Genomic DNA, 12613 nt, shown 5'->3' on the forward strand with positions numbered 1-12613 from the left:
ACATTAAGCATGCACTTTTTTTTTCGAAAAGGGGAATGAAACCCCGGCTTCTGCATCATGATGATGCACACGGCCTTTTATTAAAAAGAGTAAGAGTACAAGTTTATAACATCTCAGTCATCACCTAGAGTTGATACAAGAATCAACCAGCGAAAAAGAACTAAGAAAGACAGATTACACATCATAGTAACCGTCTACTGTGCCGCCAGCCAGCCTGGCACAAGATATCCTGAGCGACCATCTGGAGCCGTGTGCATCCAGTAGCCATAGCATCCCGCTGTCCCTCCGGTGACAGGAGAGCCCACAACTGGACCCAATGTGCCACCATATGGATAACCTGCAAAAAGTGGAAAGAATTTTTTTTATTAAATATAATATCATTTCGCACCCTCCATATAGACCAACATAAGGCGAAACCCCAATACGGATGAAAGCCTTAGATTGTCTATCTACTCCATTTAGCCAATTACCAAACATATTCGTAATATTGGTTGGAGGTGGGAGAGCGAACGTAAAGTTAATCGTACGCCAAAGTATTTTAGCTAATGGGCAAGAGATAAACAAATGCTCAATAGTCTCCTGTTCACCACAGAACACACACTTTGTACATCCTTGCCATCTTCTTTTAGCTAAGTTGTCTTTAGTAAGTAAAACCTTATTGCTCAAGAACCACATAAATATTTTTATCTTTAGGGGAACTTTAACTTTCCAAAGATATTTTCGCAAGAAGGGTGTATGGTCATTCATTAGGTCTTCGTACATAGATATTTTCGCAAGAAGCATGCACTTGACTTATGCAATGAATATAAGACTTTCTCCAAAACAGAAAAAAGATACCACTAGTAGTGAGTACCACATGAGGAACAAATATATCGGAGGAAAGACCAGGTCATGTGTTTGGCAGTTCATCGAATCAAATCTATTAATTTCTAATGGTTTGATCTTGCTGAAGCCTGTTAGGTTAGGAAGAACAACATGAATACATATCAATATCATCCCTGCTCCATTTGCTCGTAGATACTAAGAAGGAACTCATATTTATCACACCCACGACAAACGGCTACTCTTAATTTAATCCATCCATGTTGCTCAACTGAAAAACTTCCTTGAAAATTTGATAGTCCATTTACACGTCTAAAGCAATTAACTGAACTTTAGGGTACTTATATATTCTACTGCCTTCGATTGAAAATAAGTGACTCCACTTTGTTTAGATACATCCTTCATCCTTCGTTTAGTTACGTATCTAGATGCTTTTGAATGCCCCTACTGCACTTAGTTTCAGAAATTAAAAGGCTTTCTAGTTTAAACCGTATGTGCAAATTTGTAAGAGTGAATCGTTCACAGGTTAGGGTTAGCCACTGCCTTGCAAACTTTGCAAGAGTATAACGCCAAACTGATGTATGGCTCGGTTCCGGTCCTGATATTATGTTTCGGGAATTGGAACTGGAGCGTCTTGTAACCCTATCTGATTAACGAAATCCCATTTTGCCCGCAAAAAAAAAAGAATGTGTAAATACATCTATATCTAACAAAAGCTGAATCATTTGTTTCTAAGCTTATTTCGAAACGAAGGAAATACTTCTGGGTTTTGGATACCCTCTGAAACGTTCACTTTGGCTGCGTGAATGATGCATCAGCGGCTATCTGATGAGAAGGCTGACAGCCACTGTGAGTTCCCTTGTCCGCTGCTAATTCTGGATATACTACATAAACAAGGCATGCATGCAGAAGCGACCAACGGATGACGGCCCCGCGATGTCTCTGTCTGTGGCCATGAGACCGAGCTTTGTCCGTGGCCGTTCCCTTCCGACAGGGCCACACTACTATCTGCGACAGTGCGACATGGCCGGAGAGCCGTCCCTAAATACGTACCCCAGCCATCATCCATCCCCATTTGAAAATCCACAGCATCTTGCAGCATACACAACAACGACCAATCAACCGACCAACCTCGATGGCTTTCTCACCAGGCTGCCTGCTGGTCGCGGCGGTGCTGGCGGCGGTGCTGGCCGGCGCGTGGTGCGCCCCGCCGTCGGTGACTTTCACGGTGGACAAGGGGTCCAACGAGAAGAACATGGCGCTGCAGATCAAGTGCAGCAAGGAGGGGGACGCCATGAAAGCGGTGGAGCTCAAGGAGCACACCTACAACAAGTGGCTCTTCCTCAACAAGGGCGCCGGCGGCGTGTGGCAGGTCAAGAGCGACAAGCCGCTGAAGGGGCCCTTCAACTTCCGCTTCGTCACCGAGAAAGGCATGAAGAACGTCTTCAACGACGTCGTGCCGGCCAACTTCAAGGTCGGCACCACCTACGCCCCCAAGGAGTAGACTTATTTGAGTAGTCGAACGATCGGCCATGGATCGGTCGTCGTCGTGAGCTTTTTATTTTCCTCTTTCAGATCGTATCATAAATATTTGTTGAGGCTTTATTTTTGAGGTGATTATATATATGCATGTATGATTGAGAGAAGCAACGCGGATGTGTTGTTTGCTGGCACTGACACTGTGAGCTCCTGATTTACATTGCACGAAACAGCAGAAGTGCATTACATACATACAAATACATGAGACAAGAATTTCACATTTCTGCTTTTGATGCCACAAGAATTAAAACCCCACAACACATTCGGAGCTAAGACAATAATTTTCTGAAAAGTGCAATTAAGTCCTGATCTCGAACACTTCATTGAAAAACACATTTTCAAATCTCAAACAGTTCTGAAAAGTAAGTAGACAAGTAAACAATTCAGTGATTTTTGCGTAGCTCAAAATACAATGTATTTCCTAATAAAATTTTGCAGATATGTAGATCATATCAGTATATATAACCCCGTCCTAGAAATTTGATTCTTTGAAGCTCAGAATATCATTTTTTTTCTTTTTCTCATATTCTTTGCTCCATGGAGCCCTGGACCAAAATGACGCACCACACCATAGTCATCATACTTATTCAGTACTCTTCATCTGATGGGTCATTAACTAAATTTCCTTACGGTTCATCTTCATCCCCAAGATACCTAACTAGGCCTGAAGCATGAAAAACCTATGTTGGCCTACTCCAGAACAGAGTCTGGTACCTATAACTATTTTGAAGAAGATCTGTTTCCATTTTGTTCACAAGTCGTGTTTTATTGTACCACTAAACTTGTTTGGTCAGCTAGCTGTATCTTTTGTATGTGGAGGTCAGACTTAAGCTTACGTGGTTGGATCATTCGATGTGGCATTGAGCTCGACAAAGATTTCACTGTCCAGAAAACTATAATGGTGTGCATATCATTCAAGTGATATATATGTAATCAGTTACAATAATCATTTAAGAAGAACATCTAGCAGGCTTAGTCCGTGCTTTAGCTGTGCGTTTTTCACAATGTGTAGTATACTAGTATTCTCCAATAATCAATGTAAATAATATTAACTCAACAAACAACATAGTATGCCTTCCTTTTCTTCCCCTTAGATAAACAATGAACTCGTGAAGATACTAGAGGTGGGACAGAGGGACTAGCTGAGCAAACGTGCTTGTGCTTGATGAAATCACATGCTCTCCTGCTTGTCACTACGGGAAAATCAGGCGCTGCCGTGCAGCCAAGCTTTGCCGTGAGCTGCTGCACGGCAAAGATTTCTTTGCCGTGCGTAGCAAGAAGAGCGCACGGCAACGCAAAAATGCACGGCAAAGAATGAGAGCAGCGCACGGCAAAGAAACATAGCACGGCAAAGAAAGATACGGCGCACGGCAAAGAAGTTTCTCACGGCAAAGAAAGGGAACAGCGCACGGCAAAGATTCTAGGACGGCAAAGTCCCTGCAAGCCGCACGGCAAAGAAACAGCGCACGGCAAAGGCCTGGGCACTGCCGTGACCCGCCCCTTTGCCGTGCAGACATATCAGTTGCACGGCAAAGGGTCCTTTGCCGTGCGCTTCTCGCTTTGCCGTGCGCCAATATACATTTTATTTGTTTTTCTAACTATTTTATTTCATCTACTACTTAAATTTATTTTGTTAATTAGTTTTTCTTTTTGATGACTATTTATTACACTATGTGAAATACAAAATTAGTCTCCATGCTCATCCCCCACATATATCGGGGTTCCGGTGCTCCGGCGGCCGTCCCCCTCCTTCCCCCCAAAACAGCGGGACGGCGGGTCTACCCCCTAGATTTCTCCGCGCGAGGTTCCACCAATATACCTTTTCATAGGTTTAGGTTTGTTTAGTCCATGGACATATGGAAAACCATGTGTGGTACCCTTTGGCACAGTCTAGCCCCCGATATACCCGCGGCGGGACACTTCACCGTACACGTCCAGGAATCTGTTAAGTGTTATCGCCCGAAGGTGAGGAATGTCAGACCGGGGATCCATGCCATGCACCATTTGGTGAATTACACCTAGCATCACACTTTGACACATATCATAGGTCCACATGCAAGGTTTGGTGGGGTTCCGGTGCTCCAGCGGTCGTTATCCCCCTCCTCCCCCCAAACAGCGGAACGTGTGCCCCGGCGGGTCTACCCCCTAGATTTCTCCGCGAGGGTGCACCAATGTAACTTTTCATTCTTTTAGGTTTGTTTAGTACATATACACATGGAGAACCAAAGATTGGGACCCTTTGGCACATATACCAGCAGCCTAGAGCCATTATCACACGATCGACGGTGTGCCCGGTCTACTCGGTTAGGGTTAGGTGTAGGGTTAGGGCTAGGGTTTAGGGGCTAGGGCTAGGGTTTAGGTTAAAGGGTAAGTATTTATGGTTAGGTATAGGTTTAGGGTTTAGGGTTAGGGTTAGGGTTTATGATGCATGGTTCTGCAGCTCCGGCGTCGTGGTTTAGGGATTTAGAGGGGTTTAGGGCTCGAAGCCTCCCCAGTTTAGGGTTTAGGGTTTAGGTGAGCTACTTTTGCACCATTACACCTTGCACCACACTTTGACACATATCATAGGTCGACATGCAAGATTTGGTGGGGTTCCGGTGCTCCGGCGGTCGTTATCCCCCTCCTCCCCCCAAAACAGCGGAACGTGTGCCCCGGCGGGTCTACCCCCCTAGATTTCTCCGCGCGAGGGTGCACCAATGTACTTTTTCATTCTTTTAGGTTTGTTTAGTACATATACACATGGAAAACAAACCGTTCCCAACACCATTATGTCAAGACTTCTTGTATAGCAATTGTTGAAGGGTTAAAATACAGGGTTAAAAAATTCTTGTTCACTTGCATGACTATTTTTCTTGTTATGCAGGCGATGCTTCGAGGTGGACACGAGGGGCGGCGTCGCGGGGGTGTTTGACGGGGCGTTCCGGATCTTCTTCGGCGATTCTCTCAGAGGGTCGTTGATCTTCTTCGCTTGTTGTCGATCACGCTTCGAGGGTGAGAATCCGTTCGCCTCTCTTGTACCTAGGTTTTTCTTTGTGTCTAGATCACCAAGTCCGTCGCGATACCTAGGCGTCTCTTCCCGACCGTAAGGGTTACGCGGATAAATATGCATTAGTGGTCTCGCATATTATGAACCGTAACTCTTACGGCATTTATCGGGACAGCCGGCGGATGCGTAGTTGGGTACGTTCTCCCAGCTCTACCCCAATCCGAGACAGGATTTCGGTAGCGCCTCCCCGTTGTTCTCCGGATGCACACCCCTCTCGGCTTTTTGCCGAGACGTGTTTTGATAGGTGCTTAGAAAACTTGGCTAATGGTAATGTGCCTGAAAGCTCTCATGTAGAGGTGGGGACACCTCAGGATGCGGAGACAAGTGAGGACCCGGAGGAAAACACAAAGGAGTACTATGAGGCTCTGTTTGCTTCGCAGAAACCCCTACATGAAAATACGAGAGGTTACCCAACTAGATGCCATCGCTCGCCTTATGGCCTTGAAGTGCCATAGGAACTTGTGCGAGAGATGGGTTCGATGAACTTCTGGTCATCGTAGGCAGCCTTCTCGCCGAAAGGGCACCTCTTGCCGCAAAACTTCTACTATTCGACCAAATTGCTCGGTGACCTTAAGATGTCATCTCAGCAGATACACGCTTGTCCAAAGGGATGCATGCCATTCAGAGAGGAGCACGCTGACACAAATTATTGCATCAAATGCAATTCCTCTAGGTACTTTGAGGTAGACCGCAATGGTGATGGTCAGAAGAGGCAGACCACGGTTGCCAAGAATATCCTCCGCTATCTTCCAGTTCTACCGAGCATCCAGCGACTCTTCATGACCGAGGATACTGCCCAGCAGATGAGGTGGGCCGTGGAAGGAAACAGATACACCGACAAGATGATACATCCGTCGGATGGTACTGCATGGAAGAACTTTGTGAAGAAATTTCCACTGAAAGCAGGTGACCCGAGGAGCGTAGCAGTTGCGATATCAACCGATGGGTTCAATCCATATGGTATGTCGGCTGCAGTATACAGTTGTTGGCCAGTGTTTGTTATTCCCATGAACCTCCCCCCTGGCGTCTGCATGAGATCGAGAGAACATGTTTGTGTCGATGATAATCCCGGGGCCCAAATACCCGGGCAAGAACATGAATGTGTACCTGGAACCGCTGGTGGATGACTTGGTTCGTGGCTGGGAAGGTCGCGGGATCCGAACATATGACGCATCAAAGAAGGAGTACTTCGATATGTATGTGTGGTACCACACGTCCCTGCATGACCTGCCAGCACGTGCTTTGTTCTGCGGGTGGTGTACACATGGGAAGTGGCCTTGCCCACAGTGCAGACAGGCCGTGACTTTCTTCTGGCTAAACAAGGGAGGCAAGTATTCATGCTTTGATGAAGCTCGACAGTTCCTTGAGCGGAGGCATGCATACAGGAGTGATGTAAAAAGTTTCAAGAAAGGCCGTGTTGTCCGTGGCCCGAAGCCAATTCCGAAGACCGGAACGGAAATCAAGGCCGAGTTAGATGCTCTTCAGCCTATCCCTGATGGGAATGGTTTCTTAGGATATGGGGAGACACACCAATGGACTCACAAGCCGTGCTTATGGAAGCTCCCTTACTTTGAGTTTCTCATACACACTTTGGTCACTTTGCCGTGTGCATACACACGGCAAAGGCGCCACGTGGCGCAAGCCTGTGCTCCTGGGAAGCCAGTGGGTGTCCCTGGAGAATCCTTTGCCGTGCATGCTGGGGAGTGGGCGCACGGCAAAGAGGAGAAGCACGGCAACGACTGGGCGCACGGCAACGTCGGGGCGCACGGCAGCCTCCAGGACGCACGGCAGAGATCGCGCGCACGGCAAACGCTCGAGCGCACGGCAACGAGCGCGCGCACGGCAACGAGCCTTTGCCGTGCGGTTTGGTCAGGCGCACGGCAATGTCTTCTTTGCCGTCGAGGGCGTTGCCGTGCAGATGTTGCCGTGCGTCGACGCACGGCAAATCCTTTGCCGGGCAAATAAGGGCCTTTGCCGTGCGAATTGTCGCACGGCAATGAATTGTTTTCCCGTAGTGTGTAGTGCCTTGCACTACAGAAGCAATGCGTCAGCAGATATCAAAGAAATGTTGTTGCATAATCCCAGACACCTCCTATTTCTGTGAGTAACTTAAACTTCAGAATCCAATATCTAAAGGCATTGTATTTGGATGTGAAGGATAGATGCATGCCAATGAATCATCCGGTTAGTGTAACGTACGAGAAGTAGAGTATGGACCTATATAAGGGCGTTAAGAATACCAATCACCCACTACAAGTAGAACGCCCTGTTAGGTGAGTAGGACTCGATCCAGAATATGACCAATCAATTGAACCAATTATAGTTGTATGCGTTTATTGATGTAGAGGTCGGGAGTCACCCTTCATTAAAAGAAGGAACCAATAATGATGGCCAAATGTTAGCTTTTATTGGGAAATATAGTTGGTCAAGATTGTAAATTGTTGGGAGATCATGTCTTTTTTTTCGAAACGGGAGCATCGCCTCAGCCTCTGCATCAATTAATGCACACGGTCTATCATTTATTAAAAAAATTCGAGCACGAGATAATCAAAGTTTACAATCATGGACCAGACAAGGTCGATACATGAATCAACCAGAGAAACATGAGGCACATAAAGAAGCTATCCATTTGATATTCTACTAATGTGGTGCCATCCAGTCTGCAAAAAGAAATCCTAAGCAACCGTGAGCAGCCAGTTGCATTCAGAAACCATATCCTTCCGCTGATTCTCCGGGAGTAAGAATGCCCATAGCTGAATCCAGTGTGCAGCTCGATGACCTGAAAAATTTTTGTAGCCTTGTGTTTGTTCAAGACCATATCATTTCTACATATCCAAATGGACCAGCATAAGGCTGAAATACCAATCCGTATCGTAGTTTTATCATTCTTGCTAACACCATTTAATAAGTTGTCAAACATATTAGTAACATTTATAGGGGCTGAAATATTATATGCAAAATAGATCATGCGCCAAACTATTTTTGCAAAAGGATAAGCAAGAAACAAATGCTCCATGGATTCATCACAGAAACAACATTTCTGACAACCATTCCAATTCCGTTTTGCCAAATTATCTTTAGTTAACAAGATTTTTTTATGAATAAATCACATAATTTTTTTAGTTTTCAATGGGATTTTAAGATTCCATAGATATCTACGAAGAAATCTAGTATGTTCATTCAGCAAATCAAGATACATAGATTTAACCGTAAAAAGACCAGAATACATTAGTTTCATATGAATCTATCCGGTTCCTACAAAAGATTTACTGTAATTATGCGTTGACAAATGCAACCATTTATTCCATTTATGATCTTTTATCCCCCTCCTAAAACATATATTAAGAGGGGTCTGAGCGAAAACCTTGAAACCAACACATTCTTATGTTGTAAAATGTGATACACCGATGGGTATTATTGTGCGAGGGGCATACACCGCACCGATGGGTATTGCCAAACGAACCTCTACCAAAAAAGTCTTGTTTCACACGCATAAGACCTTTCCAAAAGTGAGATTCCGTTGATTTAGCTTCTACCTGAGCAAGAGTTTTATGCTTAAGGTACTTGTTGTGTAGCAATTGTTGCCACACACCATCCATCGTAAGAAGTTTAAACAACCATTTGTTGAGTAAACACATATTATTTAGCTCGAGAACCTCAATACCTAACCCCCCTTGATCTTTTAGTTGACATAAAATACTCCACTTCAATAAACGATATTCCTTTTTATTTTTGACTGATTGCCAAAAGAAATTAGACTGAAAGAAATTAAGTCTCTTCCTAGCCCCTTTTGGAATTTCCTGGAACGAAAGCATAAAGATCGACATACTTGTGAGAACATAATTGATAAGAACAAGTCTATCACCGTACAAGAGTAAATTACTTGGCCAACAACCAAGTTTAGAGATAAATCAACTCTCAACATGATTCCATTCCACATTTCGAAGGATCCTATAATGGACAGGTATCCCAAGATACCTCATCGGTAAAACACCGGACTCGCAACCCATAATTTGCATATATTGTTACTCCATATCCTTTGCTTTCCCGAAATAAAAAAAGTTCGCTCTTATGAAAGTTTATCTTTAGCCCCGATAATTGCTCGAATATAGAGGATCCATTTCATATTAACCGCCTTTTTCATAGCATGTTGATACGTCTCCGACGTATCGATAATTTCTTGTGTTCCATGCCACATTATTGATGATATCTACATGTTTTATGCATACTTTATGTCATTATTATGCGTTTTCCGGAACTAACCTATTGACGAGATGCCGAAGGGCCGGTTCCTGTTTTACTCGCTGTTTTGGTTCCGTAAATCCTAGTAAGGAAATATTCTCGGAATCGGACGAAATCAAGACCCGAGCATCCTATTTTGCCCGGAAGCATCCAGAACACCCGAGAACCGCCAGAGAAGGGGCACAGGCCCACGGGACCATAGGCCGGCGCGGCCTGGGTGTGGCCCGCGCCACCCTATGGTGCCGCCGCCTCTTCGACCCTCTGACGCCGCCTCTTCGCCTATAAGAAGCCCCCAGACCTAAAACCTCGAGGCGAAAAAGCCACGGTACGAGAAACCTTCCAGAGCCGCCGCCATCGCGAAGCCAAGATCTGGGGGACAGGAGTCTCTGTTCCGGCACGCCGCCGGGACGGGGAAGTGCCCCCGGAAGGCTCCTCCATCGACACCACCGCCATCTTCATCAACGCTGCTGTCTCCCATGAGGAGGGAGTAGTTCTCCATCAAGGCTCGGGGCTGTACCGGTAGCTATGTGGTTCATCTCTCTCCTATGTGCTTCAATACAATAATCTCATGAGCTGCCTTACATGATTGAGATTCATATGATGATGCTTGTAATCTAGATGTCGTTATGCTAGTCAAGTGAATTTTACTTATGTGATCTCCGGAGACTCCTTGTCCCACGTGTGTAAAGGTGACACAGTGTGTGCACCGTGGGTCTCTTAGGCTATATTTCACAGAATACTTATTCACTGTTATGAATGGCATAGTGAAGTGCTTATTTATATCCCTTTATGATTGCAATGTGTTTTGTATCACAATTTATCTATGTGCTACTCTAGTGATGTTATTAAAGTAGTTTTATTCCTCCTGCACGGTGTAATGGTGACGAGTGTGTGCATCCGTGTTAGTACTTGGCGTAGGCTATGATTGTGATCTCTTGTAGATTATGAAGTTAACTATTGCTATGATGGTATTGATATGATCTATTCCTCCTACATAGTGTGAAGGTGACGATGTGCATGCTGTGTTAGTACTTGGTTTAGTCGTGTTGATCTTTCATGCACTCTAAGGTTATTTAAATATGAACATTGAATTGTGGAGCTTGTTAACTCCGGCATTGAGGGTTCGTGTAATCCTACGCAATGTGTTCATCATCCAACAAGAGTGTAGAGTATGCATTTATCTATTCTGTTATGTGATCAAAGTTGAGAGTGTCCACTAGTGAAAGTCTATTCCCTAGGCCTTGTTCCTAAATATCGCTATCGCTGCTTGTTTCTTGTTTCATCGTGTTACTACTGCTGCCATATTACCACCATCAACTACACGCCGACAAGCTATTTTCACGGCGCCGTTACTACTGCTCATATTCATTCATACCACCTGTATTTCACTATCTCTTCGCCGAACTAGTGCACCTATTAGGTGTGTTGGGGACACAAGAGACTTCTTGCTTTGTGGTTGCAGGGTTGCATGAGAGGGATATCTTTGACATCTTCCTCCCTGAGTTCGATAAACCTTGGGTGATCCACTTAAGGGAAACTTGCTGCTGTTCTACAAACCTCTGCTCTTGGAGGTCCAACACCTGTCTACAAGAATAGAAGCTCCCGTAGACATCAAGCTATTTTCTGGCGCCGTTGCCGGGGAGGAAAGGTAAAAGGTACTCACACTCCGGATCTCGGCTACTAAGCTATTTTCACCGTTGTAAGTACTCGAAGCTATTTCCTTTAGATCCTGCAATTGCATCGTTTTGTTTCTTGTTTACACTAGTTTGGCATAATGGACAAGAATGAGCTTCTTATTCTATTTCCTGATTTAAAACATGGATTGTTTGATGCGAAAATTAAAAAACCTATGAAATCTTATTTGCATGCTGGTAGTAATATTAGTATGAACGCTTTGAACACCATTGTTGATAATGATATAGAAAGTTCTAAGCTTGGGGAAGTCTGGTTTTCATGATCTTTTTAGTCCCCCAAGCATTGAGGAGAAAATTTTCTTTGATGATACTTTGCCTCCTATTTATGATGATTATAATGATAGTGGTCTTTTGGTGCCACCTACTATGGAGAGTGAATTTTATTATGATTATACTATGCCTCCTACACTTGATGAGAATAATAATGATAGCTACTTTGTTGAATTTGCTTCCACTACAACTAATAAAATTGACTATGCCTATGTGGAGAGTAATAATTTTACGCATGAGACTCATGATAAGAATGCTTTATGTGATAGTTATATTGTTGAGTTTGCTCATCATGCTACTGAAAGTTATTATGAGAGAGGAAAATATGGTTGTAGAAATTTTCATGTTACTAAAATGCCTCTCTATGTGCTGAAATTTTTGAAGCTACACTTGTTTTATCTTCCTATGCTTGTCACTTTGCTCTTCATGAACTTGTTTATTTACAAGATTCCTATGCATAGGAAGCATGTTAGACTTAAATTTGTTTTGAATTTGCCTCTTGATGCTCTCTTTTGCTTCAACTACTATTTCTTGCGAGTGCATCATTAAAACTGCTGAGCCCATCTTAATGGCTATAAAGAAAGAACTTCTTGGGAGATAACCCATGTGTTATTTTGCTACAGTACTTTGTTTTATATTTGTGTCTTGGAAGTTGTTTACTACTGTAGCAACCTCTCCTTATCTTAGTTTTGTGTTTTGTTGTGCCAAGTAAAGTCGTTGATAGCAAGGTTGATACTAGATTTGGATTACTGCACAAAAACAGATTTCTTTGCTGTCACGAATCTGGGTCTAATTCTCTGTAGGTAACTCAGAAAATTAAGCCAATTTACGTGAGTGATCCTCAGATATGTACGCAACTTTCATTCAATTTGGGCATTTTCATTTGAGCAAGTATGATGCCCTAATAAAATCCATCTTTACGGACTGTTCTGTTTTGACAGATTCTGCCTTTTATTTCGCATTGCCTCTTTTGCTATGTTGGATGAATTTCTTTGATCCA

The 12613-nt window shown here is 44.0% G+C and overlaps 1 protein-coding gene across 1 annotated transcript; it reads left to right on the forward strand.

Moving 5' to 3' along the window:
- The first annotated feature begins 1957 nt into the window (after nucleotides 1-1957).
- On the forward strand, nucleotides 1958-2326 carry LOC124655658 (pollen allergen Lol p 2-A-like). The gene has a single exon (XM_047194521.1). It carries the CDS (start codon nucleotides 1958-1960, stop codon nucleotides 2324-2326), a length of 369 nt encoding a protein of 122 aa, XP_047050477.1.
- Nucleotides 2327-12613: the final 10287 nt, after the last annotated feature.

The sequence above is a fragment of the Lolium rigidum genome, chromosome 5 (assembly GCF_022539505.1).
Source record: "Lolium rigidum isolate FL_2022 chromosome 5, APGP_CSIRO_Lrig_0.1, whole genome shotgun sequence".
NCBI lineage: Eukaryota > Viridiplantae > Streptophyta > Magnoliopsida > Poales > Poaceae > Lolium > Lolium rigidum.